Source organism: Diadema antillarum, unplaced genomic scaffold, assembly GCF_040938485.1.
Source record: "Diadema antillarum isolate AM-2024a unplaced genomic scaffold, OU_Dant_1.0 seq00000069_RagTag, whole genome shotgun sequence".
NCBI classification, from domain to species: Eukaryota; Metazoa; Echinodermata; class Echinoidea; order Diadematoida; family Diadematidae; genus Diadema; species Diadema antillarum.
This window is the reverse complement of record NW_027271168.1, coordinates 3,558,349-3,579,258: the sequence shown is the minus strand read 5'-3', so window position 1 is coordinate 3,579,258 and position 20,910 is coordinate 3,558,349. Positions and strand designations below refer to the sequence as shown.

General features: G+C 39.1%; 2 protein-coding genes across 2 annotated transcripts in view; one reads left to right on the top strand and one right to left on the bottom strand.

Moving 5' to 3' along the window:
- Positions 1–620, bottom strand: part of LOC139725959 (GTP-binding protein Rheb-like) — a 63,679-nt gene extending 63,059 nt beyond the window's left edge. Inside the window, exon 1 of the mRNA XM_071637041.1 lies at positions 486–620. Coding sequence (XP_071493142.1) covers positions 486–540 — 55 coding nt within the window. The 5' untranslated portion in view covers positions 541–620. The remainder of the gene's footprint in view (positions 1–485) is intronic.
- A 16,278-nt stretch (positions 621–16,898) lies between these two features.
- On the top strand, positions 16,899–20,383 carry LOC139725984 (uncharacterized). The gene is made up of 3 exons (XM_071637067.1): positions 16,899–18,103; positions 18,669–18,871; positions 20,256–20,383. Exons 1-3 carry the CDS (start codon positions 16,899–16,901, stop codon positions 20,381–20,383), a joined length of 1,536 nt encoding a protein of 511 aa, XP_071493168.1.
- Positions 20,384–20,910: the final 527 nt, after the last annotated feature.

The following is a 20,910-nucleotide window of genomic DNA, read 5'->3' as shown; positions in this document are numbered from 1 at the left end:
AAATTTACTCATGTTACTTGTGTTGTATCATTCTCAACCTTCTCTGTAGGTTTCATCCAAATCCGTTCACAACGTTTTAGTTATTTTGCACAAGGCAAACAAACAAACAAACAAACAAACAATATAATGTCAATGAAAACATAACCTCCTCCCTTGGCGGAGGTAAAAAGAAAAAGAAAATAAGGGGGTGCGGCAGCCTTTATTCAACACCTGAAACGTTAAATAATCATTATCATTACACAGAGCAGACCGAATTTTTCATAACTGATAACCTTCAACAAACAACAATGTACGGATTTCCAAGACAGCGTGTATCACCGTCTCTTTCCACCTTCATCCTCATCTCAGCTCATGATCAGTTACAACAACATCCAAATATACGCATCATCACAACCAAACCAATGAATGGGACTATTGTCTTTTCACAATGGCAATAAACATACTGAGCCTTTCTTATTTTACACACTCAGACCAACGAGTCTTACCGACTGATCGGAAGCCCATGACGGCAATTTGCCGAGCCTTGGTATCAGGAGGCATTCTGAGGTTGTCTAGAAGTATTCAACGCTCTGAAAATAACACAAATTGACCAAATCGGCAGGGCTTGTCGCAACCTTGCCTAGCTCGGCGCTCGATGGCAATAATCAAAACGCCGATCGGCCTCCGAATCGTAATAATGATGTCGGATAAATCCAGCTGCGAAGCATAGTCTCTCCTTCAGGCTATTCTGGCGTAATAGTACTCGGGAGGCGTTTCCAGTGTGCGTATAAATCGGCTATATGCCCTATTCTTGATGATGTTGTCTTGCAGCTGGAAGTAAGATGTGAAGGGCAAAATAATAATAATAATAATGATGATAATAATAATAATAATAATAATAATAATAATAATAATAATAATAATAATAATAATAATAATAATAATAATAATAATAATAATAATAATAATAATGATAATAATAACAACGATAATAACAATAATAATAATAATAATAATGATAATAATAATAATAATAATAATAATAATAATAATAAATAATAATTGATGTAGGATAATTAACAACAAGGAGGACGCTCTTCTCTGATAGTGTTTCTGCTACAGTATCAGACACTGATGTCTTAAAGGGGAAATCCAGTCCAAATATAAGTTAGTCTGATGAGAAAGAGTACAATATTATGAGTTCAACGGTGTAATTTTGATTGAAATTGGATGAAAGGAAGTTATTACATTTTGAAGTTTTGCTACTTTTGGGGGAAAGAGTTCTTGAACAGTCAATATGAATATGCAAATTATGGAAAAGTAAGTACATGTATGTCCGAAACCCTCACAACTTATCCATAGAGTTTGTACACTAAATTTCCGCTTTTTAATTCAAACGTAATTATGTCCGTACATATGTAATTGATGACTATTCTGAAGTTTTTTCAACCAGGACTAACATCATGTTTCAGACTTCAATGACAGAAACATTGAATTTTCGTATTTTTTTTACAAGATCAATGGAAAATTGTGAGGGTATAATATTATGGTTAGCCTCACTCATTTGCATATTCATATCCACTATTTATACAAGAACTGTTTTGGGCAGAAATTAGCAAAACTTCAAAATGTCATACTAGTAACTTCCTTATTTTTCATCTGGTTTCAGTCAAATTTTTACTGTCGAACTCATAAGATTTTATTCTTTTTATATCAGACTAACTTACATTTGGATTGGACTGTACAGTACTGGTTGAGGTAGGGATTCATGTTTTGAACATTCTTAAATGAGATAATGAAAAGCCTCTTATGAAATATGAAAGAGCATGTAATTTTAAGAAGGATTCAACGTTTATTTGATGAAAATTGGTTTTCAAATGGCTGAGATATCCAAAAAAGTGTTAATAATAAAAGGCGACATGCCACAACTTTATTAGGATCTCTTTGTTTCACATTGTTTTTGGATATCTCAGCCATTTTCGAACCGATTTTCATCGAATAAACTTTTGATACCCCTTGGAACTGCATGCTCTTTGACATTTTCATAGAGTGGTTTCTGAATATCTCGCAAAATGTTAAAAGTTCAATCTTCACCTCGACCAGAACTGTACACACCCTTTAAGCTTAGAATAGGAATCGAGATTGAATCGCGATACTTCTAAGCCACTGTTTCACTTGCCTGTCACTGAGCAGCTTTTTATAACTCTTACCAGGGGCAATGGTGATCCAGGAATTCCATAAAGGGGAGGAGCCTTTGCAAAGTTAATGGAGGGCGCGCGCATCCCCTCATGTTTTCTTTTTATTTCTTTATTTTAACAAAAAGTTTATAAGTTTCAAGTTCAAGTTTATTTATTCATTTGTCTTTCTTCCAACAATAAGCAATATAACAATAACATAACAATAACATTGACACTTTCTTTCAAGAGTATATAGGAACAACAACAACTAACACTAAAATTTTTGAAAATACATAAATATATATTATAATAACATGTATATGTGAAATGATAAAGAAAGGGTAACAAATATTTTGAGAAAGGCAAACGAGGAGACCTTAGTGAAGCATAGCAGGGGCGTCACCAGCTTTTTTTCAAGGGGGGTGCGTTTTGACAGTAAATGTAAACTGTGAGATTTTTTTTAGTGTGATTCTTGGCTCCTGTGTCATCATGTACATTTACACATACTCTGTATATTGTACATTATACATGTGATTGTATACATGCACGAATCTTTCGCTATGAAGGACTATATACGGGGGTACATTATTGTGACGGTGTGAGATCCTCGGCGATGATCCATTCCGCTCCTTCAGTGCGGAGGGTGTTAGAGGGGGATACCCCCTCCCACTGTAGGAACTTTTTGAAAAAAAAAACAAGAGTGTAAAAGTCGCGTTTACAGAGCATGGGAAAAATAAAAATATCATGAAGGACTATTACGGGGGTACATTATGTGACGGTGTGAGATCCTCGGCGAGGGAGCGAAGCAACCGAGCGGGAGAGGGTGTAAGAGGGGGATACCCCTCCCACGGAGGGACCTTAGTTTTTGTAAAAAGAAAAAAAAAAGGAGAATTGCAGAACAATTAAATGCGAGCGAGCGGAGCGACCGAGCTTGAAAATTTTGATATTTTACAATCCCATACTGCGGTTTGTAGCTTATATTTTTTCGCTTTGGAAATGAAGGGGGCGCACCGGGCGCAACTGCTTACAATTACTGGCAGCAACATTAGGATAATGGCATAACGAGTAAATGCGAGCGATTGGAATGAGCGAGCTTGAAAATTTTGACATTTTACAGTCCAAAAACTGCCGTTTTTAGCTCTATCTTTTCGCTTTGGAGATTAAAGGGGGGTGGCGCATCGGGCGCAACTGCTGGCAAGTACTGGCAGCAACGTCAGGAGAATGGCACAACGATTAAATGCGAGCGAGCGAAGCGAGCGAGCTCGAAAATTTTGGCATTTCACAGTTTAAAAAATGCCGTTTTTAGCTACATTTTTTCGCTTTGAAAATTTAGGGGGGGGGCACCTGGCGCGACAGTTGGCAATTACTGGCAGTAACGTCAGGAGAATGGCAAAGCGATTAAATGCGAGCGAGCTTGAAAATTTTGACATTTTACAGGCAAAAAAAACTTCCGTTTGTAGCTATATTTCTTCGCTTTGGAAATTAAGGGGCGCACAGGGCGCAACTGCTGGCAATTACTGGCAGTAACATCAGGAGAATGGCATAAAATTGAATGCGAGCGAGCAGAACGAGTGAGCTTGAAAATTTTGACACAGTCAAAAAAACTGCCGTTTGTAGCTATATTTTTTCGTTTTCGAAATTAAGGGGGGGTGGCGCACAGGGCACAACTGCTGGCAATTACTGGCAGCAACATCAGGAGAATGGCATAACGATTACATTGTCTGTATCACTTCAGTCAATCAATTTTCCTTACAACGTTTTTGTCACCCCAAGGTTCCGCAATTATGTTTTCTCAATTTACTTTGTTTTGATTATGCAGCCTTATTTTATGATACCAAAGAAAGTGAAATGTTTATGTTCTTTTCGAAAAATGAAATAAAGTTTGAATTGAATTGATTAAAATGTGAGCGAGCGGAGCGAGCGAGTTTGAAAATTTTGACATTTTACACTCTAAAAACTGCCGTTTGTAGCTATTCCTTTTCGCTTTGGAAATTAAGGAGGGGTGGCTCGCCGGGCGCGATTTTTTTTTCCGTAACCCTAACGCGTCGAAATTGCTCATTGTGTCACTTGAGCAAAGACTATCAGTGTACAAGTTGGTTTTTTGTACGCATGTGCGTGGACTTGACGCAGTTAGGCGTTGAGTTCGTACTGTTACACAGTACAGCTGTATACAGAGTAACATTGGCATGGTCGTCTGCTAACCACAGAATCAGATTACAATGTGAGAATAGGACGCCGTCCTTCAACCAGAAACGTTCAACGGGTTTGTGTGTATGGGTATGTGTATGCGCGTGTGTGAGTGTTTGTTTGTGTATGTGTGTGTGTGTGTGTGTGTGTGTGTGTGTGTGTGTGTGTGTGTGTGTGTGTGTGTGTGTGTGTGTTTCCACTTCACAATTCATGTCATCGCCATCGCGTTCGGCTTTGCCTTAGATGGTATTTCTGTAGTTTTGTTCGCCGTCTGCTGACACTTTTCCTGTGTCTCGCGAGACTTGCGTTATTAGGATGCGTGCAAACTCGACGTCGTCATCAATATCTTGCAAAAAGTAAATTGGAAATCTAATTGAAGCTTGGAATAAATCATAAAGTATCTTATATACGTAGCGACACGTAGCGGTAGGTTATAGTCAAGCAACCTTCTTTGTCAAATTTGTAATCTGCTATTTACATGTAGATTAACGTCTGTGTATATTTTAATTTTACTCATGTTTGTATTCCCATATACACTATATAATATTGTATATCTTTTGTGTTATGTGTAATCTTTGAGTATTGTATTCACTGGTTTGTTATATTGTTATTTATACTCTCTGTTTGTACTCTCATACCCAGAGAGGGGGTCTAAGGAGTCAATAAAATTCACAAAATTCACAAATATTTAGGTCTACAGCTGCAGTGATTGCTATTGTTAACATTGATCATGTTTATTAAGCCCCACAAAACCAGATTCGAAGAGGACATTTGGTCTTGGGTAACATGGATGAACTCCTAGGTTAATTTGGGTTTATCCTCCAACTTCATGATGATTCAGAAAGGCGTAGTATAGGCTCCATTTTAGTTCAGGTTCATATCAACGTATATGATTACATTCTCATGCAATATCCATGATGAAGATGGGGGAGGGAAGAGAAACTGCGGGAGGGGGGGGGGGGAGCTAGTAATCCTCGATTTTGATCGATGAAATCTCTCTATAAATATTTTTATTTAATCAGCTTTAAAAAGGCATTTTGGATCGGCATCAAAAATCAAAAGATGTGCTATTTCCATCAAAATCAATTCATTTTCCCAGTCCATACATGTACAAAATTGCTCTAGGATCACGGTTTGAATTGCTCTATCAATAATTTTTTGATGTTCACTTTATCATTGCCAACTCTATAGTCCTTCTAATCACTTACCATCGTCACCTCTACCACCACGACCATCACTGAAGGAAACCAAAAACCCAAAAGGAATTGAATGCGGATTGAGTGAAAGCAGCAACATTAGTAGAACACATCGGTGAAAGTCGGGCAATCGATGCAAAAGTTATGAATTTTTAACGTTTGAATGTTGGAACCACTGGATGCATGACATCATGTGTGGGCAACAACATAAAGAAAATATAAAGAAAACAAACATGTTTTCACTTCTCTTGAGTAATGGAAGAGCATTAACCACTTTCAGAAAGTATAGGGGAATGACACCCTTAACCTAAGTCAGTATCAATTAAGTTGACGGAATGTATAATTTTATTGATTTTTTGTGCGGAATTCTCTTCATATTTTCTTTACATTGTTGCCCATCATGGTCTCTATGTAGCAGTCTCTTTATTCAGTTATTACAACACAAAAAATATAAAAACGAAAAACTTTGCATCGATTGTCCGATTTTTCCTCAAACTTTCACTGATGTATAGAATGCTAATGTTGCTGCATTCACTCAATCCATATTGGTCTTTGGGTTTTGGTTTCCTTTAATATCAACCAATCATCACTACCATCATTGCTTTTATTAGATTACCATGCACGATCATAAACATCATTACTATCATTTCACAACTGGATATCATCTTATCATCATCACTACGATTATCACTCGTATTACCATCGTATACAATCATATCACCACATATAATCTTCCACCACTATCAATACTTTTTTCCATGTCATCAATCCATCAACAACTTCACGAAATCTCTTTCAAAGTTTTCAGCATCATCATCATTATCATAAGTCTAAATGAGCATTGCGACTGGCAATATATGCATACTCGATCCCTCCCTCCAATGCCCACATGGCCTAGCACCCGTAATTGAAATGATGAAGAGAAACGATTGAATACTAAAACACTGATTTGTTTGTTTGTTTGTTTGTTTGTTTGTTTGTTTGTTTGTTTGTTTGTAAGAACACTAGCCGCATTCACACGTGCAAAATAGCTGGTTACCGAGCGCGCTCCAAAACTCGAGAGTTCTTGTTATACTCGCAACTTTTTATAAACTTCATGATCGATATAATATTATAGCAGCAAACACCAGGGGCCCGTTACATAAAACTTACCGTTGAATTTCGATGGTAACTGCCGTCAAAATTAGGCGTCACAGCCAATCAGCATCAAGGATCATAAAATTTACCGCTAATTTGAAGACTTACCGCTAGAAAGGAGCAGTAGGTCCAGCGGTAAGGGTTTTATGCAACAGGGCCCAGGCTTTAACTGGTATCAGATTCCCAGGTGGGTTCATGACTTTGAATGTTGTATAAACCATTTGTTGTCGACTGACACCCAAAAAGGGAAGCCATGCGTGATTTGTTGTCTCAAGGTCGTGCAGTATCGTACACATAAAAAGTGATGAGATATTAGAGCTGTGATAGAAGTTTACCAGTAAATGAAGTTTATCAAGATCAGCATGTTATAGCCATATGTTTACTATGTGAGAGAGAGAGAGAGAGAGAAAAAAAAGAATCAAACCCACAGCTCCGATTCTCAAGTAAAACACGTTTGTAGAAGAGATTTGAAACGATCGTTTTATAATGTGTTATTTGGCACAAAATGATTTCACTTATTTTTAATAATGTTAATCGATAACCAAATGAAAATCAATTTGCCCGATATTAGCCAAATTTAAGATCTTTTCATTAAGTTGGAGCAACGAGCATTAGTTCAGAGTCACAGAGGCTACTTTCGAGTTTTTATGAAATACATTCATAGGAAACTGATAACTATAAGTTTGAACGATGATAGCACCCAAAATATCATGGTTACAGTTCGTATTGAGAAGGTTCGTTATTCAGAAGGTTCGTTCTTCCAAAGATTCGTTATTCCGAAGGTTCGTTATTCCGAAGTTTCGTTTTCCAAAGGTTCGTTAATCCGAAAATGAAACAAAGCTCGTTATTCCGAAGGTTCGTTACAGACCCTATTTCATTGTCGGATCAATGAACCTTCGGAATAACGAACCCTATTTCATTTTCGAATAAACGAGCCTTCAGAGAGCGAACCCTATTTTTTCGGATAAACGAACCTTCGGAATAACTAACCTGCGAAATAACGTCACAAATGTTCGGAATAACATACCATATCTGATTTTCGGATTAACGAATCTTCGGAATAACGAATATCCGAAACACACAAATTCCTTATATACTTACATACTTATATATACCGAAGGTTCGTTAGTCCGAAAATAAAATAGGGTTCGCTATTCCAAAAGGTCGTTTATTCCGGCGAAAATGAAATAGGGTTCGTTATTCCGAAATTCGTTAATCCAAAAATCAAACAAGGTTCTGGAACGAGTCATAAGACTTTTTTTTAACGTTCTAGAGGGTTTTCAAAAGTTATCTTGATGTCTATAACGTCCAAACGTTTTTCTGTCGGTCCTTAAAACGTTAGAAAGTTTTTTTTAGTGTTATCTTACCGTTCAAAAAACATTTTTATAACGTCCAATTGAAACGTTTAAATACGTCGAAAATCTTCCACCAGAAGACGTTCTGAAAAAGTTTTGACAAAACGTTCAAATAACGAACTTGGAATGTTTCAAGAACGTTTAGAAAACGTCTTTGTGTTAGCTGGGTTAAGACGTAAAATTCAAGTCAGTTTTGAGACGTATTATTTACTTCATATTTACGACGTATTAGTGAAATAGAATCTACTTTGCTTTGCAACCTATTTACCACGTCATATTAATGACGTGACGTTAAATTTACGTCAGTTTTGCGACGTCTTTGTGACTTCATATAATAAGGCCTACGAATTATAATTCTATAGAGTTATATCAGTTTGCAACATGCATACTGTCGTCAGAACGACGACAATTTCACGTCAGTCAACTGTCAAAAATAAGATTTTATTTTTTTTTTGCTCAAATAGAAGACATAGAGAGACGTCATTATCTAGACTTTAGAAAGGCGTCATAACTCTCGTTTGTTTGCGGTAAATAAGCAGAGAAAACAGACGCTGTTTAGACGTCTCAAACTGACGCCAATAAGTCGTGTTGTTGTTTGAAGATGTCTAAAAGACGTCATATTTGTGACGTCTTTCTGACGCCTGGTTGGTTATACGAAGACGTTGTAAAGACGTGTAGATTACTAATTTAAAGTCTTATAGACGAAAATAAACACAGATACTTGACATCATATAAACGTTTCAAACTGACGTGAATATGTCGTATTTTTCAAACTGACGTCAATATGTCGTATTTTTGCTCAAATAAAAGTTGTCCCAAAGATGTCATTGGTGGTCATTAGATTCGTCTAAATGACGTGTAACTCACAATTCTAAAGACAAGATTTACGTCAGTATAACGTCATGAGCACGTCATCTACACGTTAATTCATGCCTTTTTGGTGTAAATTGGAAAAGAAAAAAGGAAGGCGTCTGAAAGACACCTTTTTCACGAAAACTATGTAAACAAGGAAAATGGACGTGATTTGACGTCATTTTTAGATCGTGGGCGGTTAAGGTCTAATAAAGCGCATGTGAGTACCTCAAAGTACAACCATGATACAAATCTGGGTCCTAGCTGACATTTAGACGTTTCTAAACGTTCTTGAAACGTTGCAAGTTCGTTATTTGGACGTTTTGTCAAAACATTGTGCAGAACATCATTTTTCTGGAAGGTTTTCGACGTATTCAAAACGTTTCAATTGGACGTTATAAAAAAACTTTTTTTAATCGTTAAGATAACAAGAAACCTTTCTAATTTTTTAAGGACCGACAGAAAAACGTTTGGACGTTATAGACATCCAGATAACTTTTGAACAAAAAAAGTCTTATGACCCATTCCAGAACCCTGTTTGATTTTTGTATTAACGAACCTTCGGAATAGCGAACCCTATTTCATTTTCGAATAAACGAGCCTTTGAAATAGAAACCTATTTTATTTTCGGACTAACGAACCTTCGAAATATGTCACAAAATGTTCGGATTAACGAACCTTTCTTGAATTTAGGGTTAAGAAACCTCTAAGTATAGGGAATTTGTGTGTTTCGGATATTCGTTATTCCGAAGGTTCGTTAATCCGAAAATCAAAAAGGGTATGTTGATCCGAACATTTGTGGCGTTATTCCGCAGGTTAGTTATTCCGAAGGTTCGTTTATCCGAAAAAATAGGGTTCGCTTTCTGAAGGCTCGTTTATTCGAAAATGAAATAGGGTTCGTTATTCCGAAGGTTCGCTAATCCGAAAATGAAATAGGGTTCGTTATTCAGAAGGTTCATTGATCCGACAATGAAATAGGGTCCATAACGAACCTTCGGAATAACGAACCTTTGGAAAACGAAACTTCGGAACAACGAACCTTAGAAATAAAGGACCTTCGGAATAACGAATCTTTGGAATAACGAACCTTCGGAATAAAGAACCTTCTGAATAACGAACCTTCTCAATAATGAACTGTATACACTGTATAACCATGATATTTTGGGTGCTATCATCGTTCAAACTTGTAGTTATCAGTTTCCTAGGAATATGAATGTATTTCATACAAACTCGAAAGTAGCCTCTGTGACTCTGAACTAATGCTCATTGCTCCAACTAAATGAAAAGATCTTAAATTTGGCTAATATCGGGCAAAATGATTTTCATTTGGTTATCGATTAATATTATCAAAAATAAGTGAAATTATTTTGTGCCAAATAACACATTATAAAACGATCGTTTCAAATCTCTTCTACAAATGTGTTTTACTTGAGAATCGGAGCTGTGGGTTTGATTCTTTTTTTTTCTCTCTCTCTCTCACATAGTAAACATATGGCTATGCTGATATTGATAAACTTCATTTACTGGTAAACTTCTATCACAGCTCTAATATCTCATCACTTTTTATGTGTACGATACTGCACGACTTCGAGACAACAAATCACGCATGGCTTCCCTTTTTGGGTGTCAGTCGACAACAAATGGTTTATACACATTTAAAGTCATGAACCCACCTGGGAATCTGATACCAGTTAAAGCCTGGTGTTTGTTTCTATAATGTGATTATCGATCATGAAGTTTATAAAAAAGTTGCGAGTATAAAAAAGAACTCTCGAGTTTTGGAGTGCGCTCGGTAACCAGCTATTTTGTACGTGTGAATGCGGCTAGTGTTCTTACAAACTAAGAAACAAATCAGTGTTTTAGTATTCAATCGTTTCTCTTCATCATTCAATTACGGGTGCTAGGCCATGTGCGCATTGGAGGGAGGGATCGAGTATGAATATGTTGCCAGTCGCAATGCTTATTTAGACTTATGATAATGATGATGATGCTGAATTTGAACTTTGAAAGAGATTTCGTGAAGTTGTTGTTGATGGATTGATGACATGGAAAAAAGTATTGATAGTGGTGGAAGATACATTGCTTGTGGTGATATGTATACAATGGTAATACAAGTGATAATCGTGGTGATAAGATGATATTATCCAGTTGTGAAATGATAGTAATGATGTTTTGTTATGGTCGTGCATGGTAATCTAATAAAAGCAATGATGGTAGTGATGATTGGTTGATATTAAAGGAAACCAAAACCCAAAGACCAATATGGATTGAGTGAACGCAGCAATAGCATTATACATCAGTGAAAGTTGACGAAAAATCGGGCAATCGATGCAAAGTTTTTCATTTTTATATTTTTTGTGTTGTGATCACTGAATAAAGAGTATTATAGAGACCGTGATGGGCAACAATATAAAAAAAATATGAAGAGAATTCCAAAAAAAAAAAAAATCGATGAAATTATACATTCCATCAACTTAATTGATACTGACATAATTTACGTTAAGGATAGTAATCATTCCCTCTATTTTCTGAAAGTGGTTAATCAAATGCTCTTCCATTACTCAAGAAAAGTGAAAACATGTTTGCTTTCTTTATATTTTCTTTTTGTTATTGCCCACACATGATGTCATGCATCCAGTGGTTCTAACATCCAAACTTAAAAAAATTCATAACTTTTGCATCGATTGCCCGATTTTCCTTAAACTTTCACTGATGTGTTCTACTAATGTTGCTGCTTTCACTCAATCCACATTTCTTTTTGGGTTTGGGTTTCCTGCAGTGATGGTCGTGATGGTAGAGGTGACGATGGTAAATGATGAGGAGGACTATAGGGTTGGCAATAATAAAGACCGTAGTGAACATCAAAAAAAAATATTGATAGAGCAATTCAAACCGTGATACTAGAGCAATTTTGCACATATATATGGACTGGGAAAATGAATTGATTTTGATGGAAATAGCACATCTTTTGATTTTTAAATGCCGATCCACAATGCCTTTTTAAAGCTGATAAATTCAAATATTTATAGAGAGATTTCATCGTTCAAATTCGATGATTACTAGCCCCCCCCCTCCCCCGCAGTTTCTCTTCCCTTCCCCATCATGGATGTTATTGCATGAGAATGTAATCATATACGTTGATATGAACCTGAACTAAAAAGGAGCCTATTACTACGCCTTTCTGAATCATTGTGAAGTTGGAGGATAAACCCAAATTAACCTATAGGGAGTTCATCCATGTTACCAAAGACCAAGTGCCCTCTTCGAATCTGGTTTTGTGGGGCTTCATAAACATGATCATTGTTAACAATAGCAATCGCTGCAGACCTAAATATTTGTGAATTTTGTGAATCTTATTGACTCTTTCGACCCCCTCTTGGGGTATGAGAGTAGCAAACAAAGAGTATAGATAACAATATACCAGTGAATACAATACTCAAAGATTACACATGACACAAAAGATATACACGATTATAGTGCTCGCGAGACAAAGGAAAAGTGTCAGCAGACGGCGAAGAAAACTACAGAAATACCATCTTATACCCCTTTCCCGCTGCCCGTCTCGGTGAACCACCGAGAGGTTCCCCGGTGAATTCACCGGGGAACCTCTCGGTGAAAGTTTGAGTGCCGTCGTTTCACACTGCTCTCAGTGAAACTTTCCCCTAGACGGGTTTTCTGCTCGCAACGTGGGTGATCTTATGTACTTGAGTTTGTTGTGCATCTGCGATTTGGTTTTTTCGATCCCATGTTCAGCAAGTTTTCGGAGGAGGGACTCGTACGCGGCAGCGTCAGCCGACGTCCCGCTCAGTTCTTCGTTCACTGCTGCCTCAATTGCTACGTAATTGAAGTTACAGTCTCTCTTCGTCTTTGGTCCACGCTCCAGCCATTTGCAAAATTCCCTCAAATTTCAACAGCACAAAACGTCAACGGATTTCTCCTGCACACTGTAAACCCAGCACTTGACGAGAAAAGCACAAAATACGAAAAAATCAAGCAAGAGGCGCACTGTATCAGACTTTACTGGAAGAGTTAAGAGCTAGACACTAGAGGAAGACGAAGAAGGAGGAAGCATCAAATCGATCAAGTACATATGTACACTGTAAACCTATATCAGCTTTGTATACAGTACACGGCGTGCTAATTACTAGTAAACAATACAATGCACAGCACGATGCAAAACAATGCCGTCGCACTGTGAACGCCACATTGCACACAGTAGTGTCGTGTGTATGTTTACAAACATGAATTACTAGTACCCTGTACGTGTGGATTTGGGAGGTCGAGTGCGCGCTAGCTAGCTGAAAACGTGTGCATGACCAGAAACAAAACATGACCTTTGACATAATCTGCATATTTTCCCCGGTGTTTCACCGAGACAACCTTTCACGCTGGGCGCTCTCGGTGAACCACCGGGTGATCTCCCGTTGAACTATCGGTGTTCACCCAGGACGCTTCTCGGGTAAAAATTGCCCAAAATTTCATCGGTGTTTCACTTAGGCTTCCCCTAGGTTTCAACCGAGTGACCTTTCACACTGAGGGGTTCCCCGGGTGCCCCCAGGTGCCCCCGGGGAAGATTTTCTTCAGCGGGAAAGGGGTATAAGGCAAAGCCGAACGCGATGGCAATGACATGACGTGAAGTGGAAACACACACACACATGCACACACGCTCACACACACACACACACACACACACACACACACACACACACACACACACACACACACACATACACAAACAAACACTCACACACGCGCATACACATACCCATACACACAAACCCGTTGAACGTTTCTGGTTGAAGGACGGCGTCCTATTCTCACATTGTAATCTGATTCTGTGGTTAGCAGACGACCATGCCAATGTTACTCTGTATACAGCTGTACTGTGTAACAGTACGAACTCAACGCCTAACTGCGTGAAGTCCACGCTTATGCGTACAAAAAACCAACTTGTACACTGATAGTCTTTGCTCAAGTGACACAATGGGGAATTTCGACGCGTTAGGGTTACGGAAAAAAAAATCGCGCACCGGGCGCAACTGCTGGCAATTTAATACTGGCAGCAACATCAGGAGAATGGCACAGCGATTAAAAACGAGCGAGCGGAGCGAGCGAGCGTGAAAATTTTGACATTTTACAGTCCCAAAACTGCCGTTTGTAACTATGTTTTTTCGCTTTGGAAATTAGGGGGGAGGGGGAGGCGGTGTGCCACTGATAGTCAAGGATGTCGGTTTATGTTCATGATTGGGGGAGGTATGACCAGCGAGGGGGCGTCGAAGTGACCAAGCGGGGGAAGGACGTCTAAAATCTGCACTTTAGAGCATCCCCTAATTGTTTGTGTTTGTGTGTGTGTGTTTTATACATGGAAAAGTTGGGAAATAGCCCAGGTCAAGTCTTATTATTGGCAATGCAAGGCATTTTTTTATAGACTATAGTATGTAAAACAACACTCAGTGATCTAGCTTTGATATAACAAAGTGTAAGGTACAGAGGTGTACATTCTACATCACATGGCGCAACATTGCAGCGACTCTTTGCCGTTCGGATGTTCTGAGTACACTGCTCCATCCTGCTTATCATTCAGAATGCCAACCAGGAATCACGCTGAATCACAATCTTTTGTCGGCTCCGGGCTTTTTGAACAATGTTTCACACTATTGATGCCTCTTTAATTATGGATAAAAGAAATCTTAGAGAAAAAAAAATAATTTCTTGCTCACCCTTTCATGTCAATTTCAAAAGCAGTTTACCAACCCTTGAATTACCATTTTGATCTTTTTTTTTCAACCAGCGCCGCCCCCCCCCCCCCCCGTTACGCCACTGATTGGAGACCTGTAATGGGGGAGGGGGTGGGCGTGGTATCTCCCTACCATGCGACGGAGCTTTTGTATTTTCTGAAGTGATAATCCGTTGCACAATGAATGAAATATACCTTACGTATACAGTACGGGCGATAGATAGTAAACACGTGATGTACATGTATAGCATCAGTGCTGCCAGAGCCGGGGTGCGATTGTTTTTGTTTTTTGTTTTGTTTTTGTTTTGTTTAGTTTTCCTCCTGGTGGAAAAAAAAATAAGAAGAAAAATGAAAAAAGAACAATTTTTTAGTGTCCGGCGTTGAGGTCGCTCGCAGACTGAAGCGTTTTTTTTTTTTTTTTTTTTTTTTTTTTTTTTTAAGGTTCTGAAGGGGGGTGCGTTCGCACCCAGCGCACCCCCCCTGGTGACGCCCATGCATAGCTTGTGAGACAAGGTCCCTCAGGAATAAAAGAAAGAAAAAATACATGTATATTAATACATGTGTACATGTACGCAAATGTATAAATAAAGAGGGGGCGCCCCCCGGTACGCCGCACCTCTGGATCCGCCACTGGTTACTTTTTTGTTCCCCCTCATCTTCCTGCAGCTTCTCCCTCAAAGTTATTCTTCATCGCAATGTTACACATCTTTCTCGTTTTTGTTTTCTTCTTCGAAGTCTTATAGATTGACCACGTTAATTCTGTTTTGTACCAACTAATATTGCCCCAAAATGGATCAGAATGTGCTGTAAAATACTGTTGTTGACGTATTTATAGGAGACTAACTTCACAAACCACGCATGGTCTGCCTGCTCGATCTCGCGAGTGCAGTGAACACCACTGTAAAAAAGCTGTACATTCAATGTAAATTCTTCAGACTCGGCTCAGCTCAACTCAGTCTGTAGTCCCAAACGTAGATTTGTATGTTTTGACAATTCAGATGCTAAGAGCAGAGAGTCTGCTCTAACTTCGACAGTACACATTTTGATATGACGATTTGTGTATGACTGCGAAAAACTTCCACGGACGTGCTTAGATCCTCTATTCCTACAACCGGGTAAGTTTTAGTCCCTCTTCGCTCGAGATCTGACTTTTCTTACCCTCTAAATTATAAACATTGAATAAAATTTAGTGTTCTTTCTAACCATTTATGGAATCTAACGTTAAATTACTAAAGTAAATACTATGTTGAGAAGAGTTTTGATAAAATTCATTAAAGCTTTACGAAACATCTGGATCAATGTAGATGGTACATATACTGTAGAAATCTACGATAAATTATGATGCATATATACACAGGTATCTTTTTTAATCATGCATTTTCCTAACCCTGCCTCCCTGACCCTGGGTCGCAGACTAGTTGAGAATAGCATTTTCCATGCTGTCGTAGTCTATGAGTCACCTATGTGTAGGTGTATGACTTGACCGAAAGATAGGTCTGTATCTGGTCGTCGGGGAAATGTTCCGCGGAGACTGCGTCTGGCTTCACTGATCCCCTCCTTCTACGGAGAAGAGCGATAACGTCAAAAAAATAAAAGACTCCTCTCCGGACACACGGATCTTTTAATCTGTCTAGTGTATGACGTGATATGGTGTGTGTGTGTGTGTGTGTGTTTGTGTTTGAATGTTAAATATGTGACACTGTAAACATGGTAAAATGTTTAATGGCGAGATATATGGCAAAACAATGTACTTTTAATAGGCTAGGTGTGTAGGGGTACAGTGCACTCCCGTTATGGTATAACGAACACAGTTATAATGAAATTCCGGTTGGTTAAAACGAAGTAAAAATCCAGGCTGGAAAATGATCCACTCTTTGTTCGTTATATTGTTTATTTGTTTGGTTGTAACAAAATTTCAATAAAACGAAAGGAAACTGCCGGTCCCGAGGACTTCATTATACTAGTAATGGGAGTCCACTAGTTGTACTGTACTACTGTAGGCCTATCTAAATGCACCCCCCCCCCCCCCCCAGTAAATTGAGTTTAATGTTTTGCAAACATACACCTCTTTTCTGTTTTGTTTGATAATGTTACTTCACCCTCTTTCCATCATTCTCTCAACAGTTTCTGCAAAACAGAATGAATTATGGCCTGCAATCCACAAATAACGTCCACCTCCAGATGCTTCATGTTGCGATACTGCTCAAGTTGCAAGCTTAGTGTTCAGAACCCATTGTTGGTAAATAGAGTCAAGCACCCTATTGTACAAGAATGTGCAATGAGGCGGCATTCAGTATTGTCTGCAGATGTTGTGGGCAAAGCTGTGTTGGTGCTTCAGAAATTCAGAGGATGTCAGATGCAATGGAGAGGATATTCCCAGCCATCATGGCAGTGGCCCCTTGGACAGTTGGATCGACCACGTAAGAAGGACTTCAAGGATGCCCCTAGTTCAGCCCTGGTGCAGTTGGAGGACCTTGACCAGCAATCGCTCTCTGTCCTGCAGGATATCCATGATGCCTCGACAGCCTCCGAAGTCATCAGGGTCTTGGAGGGTTGTCAGGGAAGATGGACGGAGGTGCATGTTGGCCGTGCCCTGTCCAAACTGGCAGACATTCACTTGAACGACAGGAGGTCTAGTTCTACACAAACCCATGGACTAGTCAGGATCACAACAGCGCCGGTTTTATACGACCCAAAGTTTAAGGATTTGTGTCATGAAGCTTTGCAGCAATCTCGCCACATGGACAATGCCCTGTATGTAGAAGTTTTGGGTGCCCTGCAAAAACTGCATGTACCTCTAAAAAGTAGCATGATGTACACCTTCCTAGCTCAGGCAGAACATCGGATAAACACATTCAATGCTTCAGAACTTGCCCACTTTGCCGGTGTCCTGAATCACTTGGATCAGAATGATCCCAGAGTGTCGGCTCTCACGACGGCTGTGAGCCTTCTGACCCCGAGGCACATCTCTCGGCTGACTACTCTCTCTCAGGTTCTGAATATCATCAGTGCTGTCGGTTCAACCCTTGAGAGTGTTCCTCGTGGCAAACTTGCCAACATGCTCCTTGCAATCCTCGCTGCTAATGAGGAGAGGACTGTGGACAACATCATTCAGGCTGTCAAGGCTCTCCATCGTATGGAGTACAAACTGGACATACTCTTGGACCTGGCTTGTCCTGTCTTGACTGCACAAATGAAAGACATATCAGATGAAGAGCTGCATGTATTAATTTGTGCTTTGGGAGGTCTTCGATATGCAGACGTGAACTTCTTTGAAGCAGCTTGCGACAGAATCCTCGAGAGTTTGGCAGAATGGAAGATGCATTGGCTGATTGATGCAGTCAAGGTCTATGGGACCCTTGGCATCGAAGCACCGCTGCTGTTTGATTCTGTCATCCGGAGAGTGATGAATGGACATCCAGGGGAGATTACCTTGACTGACTTCACAACTCTGATGAAAACACTGGCTGAAGTAAACCACAGGTATTCTGATTTCAACTCTCAAGTGAAATTTGATGAAAAAGGTAGTTCCAGTACATGTATATGACAAGTAGTAAGAGAGACGCTCACTCAATATCAAAGTCTGTAGTAGCATGTAAAACATCAATGTCAAAATTGAAACCGATTTAGAGAATTTTCTCGATTATTCCTACTGCCCCCTTTCTCTCTCTGTTTGTTGTTTTGTTTTGTTTTGTTTTGTTTTGTTTTGTTTTGTTTTGTTTGTGTGTTTTTTTGGGGGGTGGAGGGGTAATATATGTTTTTTTGTACATTATGTCTCAAAATCCTGTCAATTTTGTTAATTAAGACAGGGCTGGGACTTGGGAGATGTTGTACAAATGTAGTTTGTAAAATCTAGTATTTGCAATGACAAATTATCCATTCATATGTTGTATGTTACAATGTGGGTTCTTGAACTACAATTGGTTCAAATGAAATGCCAATTTCTTCGTCAACAAGAGTCAGCTACATATGCACAAGAGAGCAATATGGAGGTAATGTAACATATGTACCTGTACCTTTCCTTTCATTTTGGTTGAATGATGCTCAGGCCTCCGTCCAGCTGGAATTTCCCGTCGTCATCCAGAAGGATAGCAAACAGGTTGGCGGACCATGTCGCCCTGATGTCAAGTGAAGATGGACACCATGTTCTCACACTGGCGGTTTCCATGGCAATGCAGAACATCTACCCTGATAGGCTTCTGGATGTCCTAGCAAGCAGAGCCTTTGCCAATTGGGCCATGATGATCAGAGGTGGGGTCTCCGAAGAAGGAAAGGGGGGAGGGGGGTGGAGGGAAGGGGGATGAGTTCCAGCAGCCAACAGTCTTACTAGCAACAGTATTTTTATATTATCCAAATAGATTTAGCGTGTAGCCTCAAGAAAAGGACAAATACGAGAAAGAAAAAAAATGTACCAGTACTCTATTGACCTCTGAAATTAAATGAATACCTATTAGCTTGTAATTAGGCAGAAAAACCCACAAATTGAACATAGGCTTGTTGAGACAAACATGCCAACATTTAATCTTAGGTCACTCAAATAGACCTCAATTACTTCCAAGGAAATTGTGAGACATTTTCTATAGTTATCAGAAGACACCTCAGTATATTTGACATTTACCAAGTGGAGATGAAGTAACATCTCCAGCTGATCTTCCCCCACTCCCCCCCCCCCCCCCTTTCAAAATGAATAAATTAAAGGAGTTGTATAGTTTTAGTGAAGAGCTAATTAACTTCAGGTTTCTAACTTTTTTGTTCTTTTTTGTGTGTGTGAGATAATGAGAAACCTTTTCCGAAATGTGAAAGAGCATGTAATTCTATGAGGAATTCAACATTTATTTGATGAAAATTGGTTTTGAAGTGGCTGAGATAATCCAAAGCAGAGTGATCCTAGTAAAAGGTGGGACCCACCTTTTATTAGGATCACTTTGTTTTTGGTTTGGAATGTCTTGGCCATTCCAAAACCAATTTTCATCAGATAAACTTCAGATAAACATCAGATAAATGCTCTGTACTATTTCATTAGTGGTTTCTTGGTAAGTTAAAACCCAATCCTCATCTCCACCAATACTATTAACAAAAACTATGTTCCTGGGGAGAGGTATCAGTGACTTAACTAGCTTATTGGTGATGACTCTGCTTCAAATACAAAGTGTACGTAAAGTTTGGTTGTTCTTTGACACTTTGAGGTTCATTGCAACGTCAGGTCTTGTTACTTTGCTATGTTTTATTTTCAGAGGCAAAGAGGGAATTTAATTTTCGCATAGCTAAAATCAAGATTTGAGAATTTCGTAGTATAAGCTCACCTTCTTCATGAAGTGTACACCTGATAAAAACTTTTCCATTTGTTTCAGTCTTGTCTTATGTTTCTACATCTTAGCCTATATCATGTGTATTCTGTTTTATATTATTTGTTAGATTCTGTCTTTATGTCTACATGTAGACCTGTGGTATGAAATGCAGTGGATGTTTTTAGATCGTGACTGTGTGAAGATATGTTCTTGGATAGGCCTATCTATTGCCAGTTACTGTTCGAGATGCATGTACAGTGTCCTCCAATTTTATTACAGTCATTCCATTCGTACCCATATCAGCAATGGACTCGTAATACCTTTCTTTCCCTTGCATTCATATACAGATGGGAAGGAGTTCAAGGATGTGATCCGTGACATCAAGCGACTCTTAGACTTTTTGAGAGAAGGCATGGATGAAACAAGACACAGAGTGTGGACGGACGAGATGGCTAAACTGATACCTACACAGTGATTAGGAATCATGGAAACTGTCATGAAGCTGGGACTGTTGCCAATGGTCTCAGCACATTACAGGGTTCTATGAACCTACTTGTCAGGGCAGTTTGAGATGGCAGTGTGTAACCTATCAATTTGCTGCTATTCCAGCAATGGATTTTTTTTTTTTTTTGGGGGGGGGGGGGGTGGGGGGTGGGGGGTGGGGGTGGGGGGTGGGGCCTGTTTGTTTCCACCTCCATAAGTATCAGCACTAAATTTGTTTTCTATCTTTCTTTACTTGAGTTGGATGAGTATTCAAGTATTCAAGTGACTAATGGGATGAAAGATTCTGCAAAACTTGTGCTGTTTGCAGCCTGCCGCAGACAAAAGATCATTTAATAGTGATGACCTACAGCAGAAGAAGGATGCTCTTGCTGATTAACTCCTTCAAGAAGGGGTCACTATTAAGCCATGTGGCTGTCTGCCAACACCTGAGAGGACAGTTCAGATCTACAACGTTCCTGTGCATACAAGAGGAAAAAATGCTCCATGACCTACTGAGAA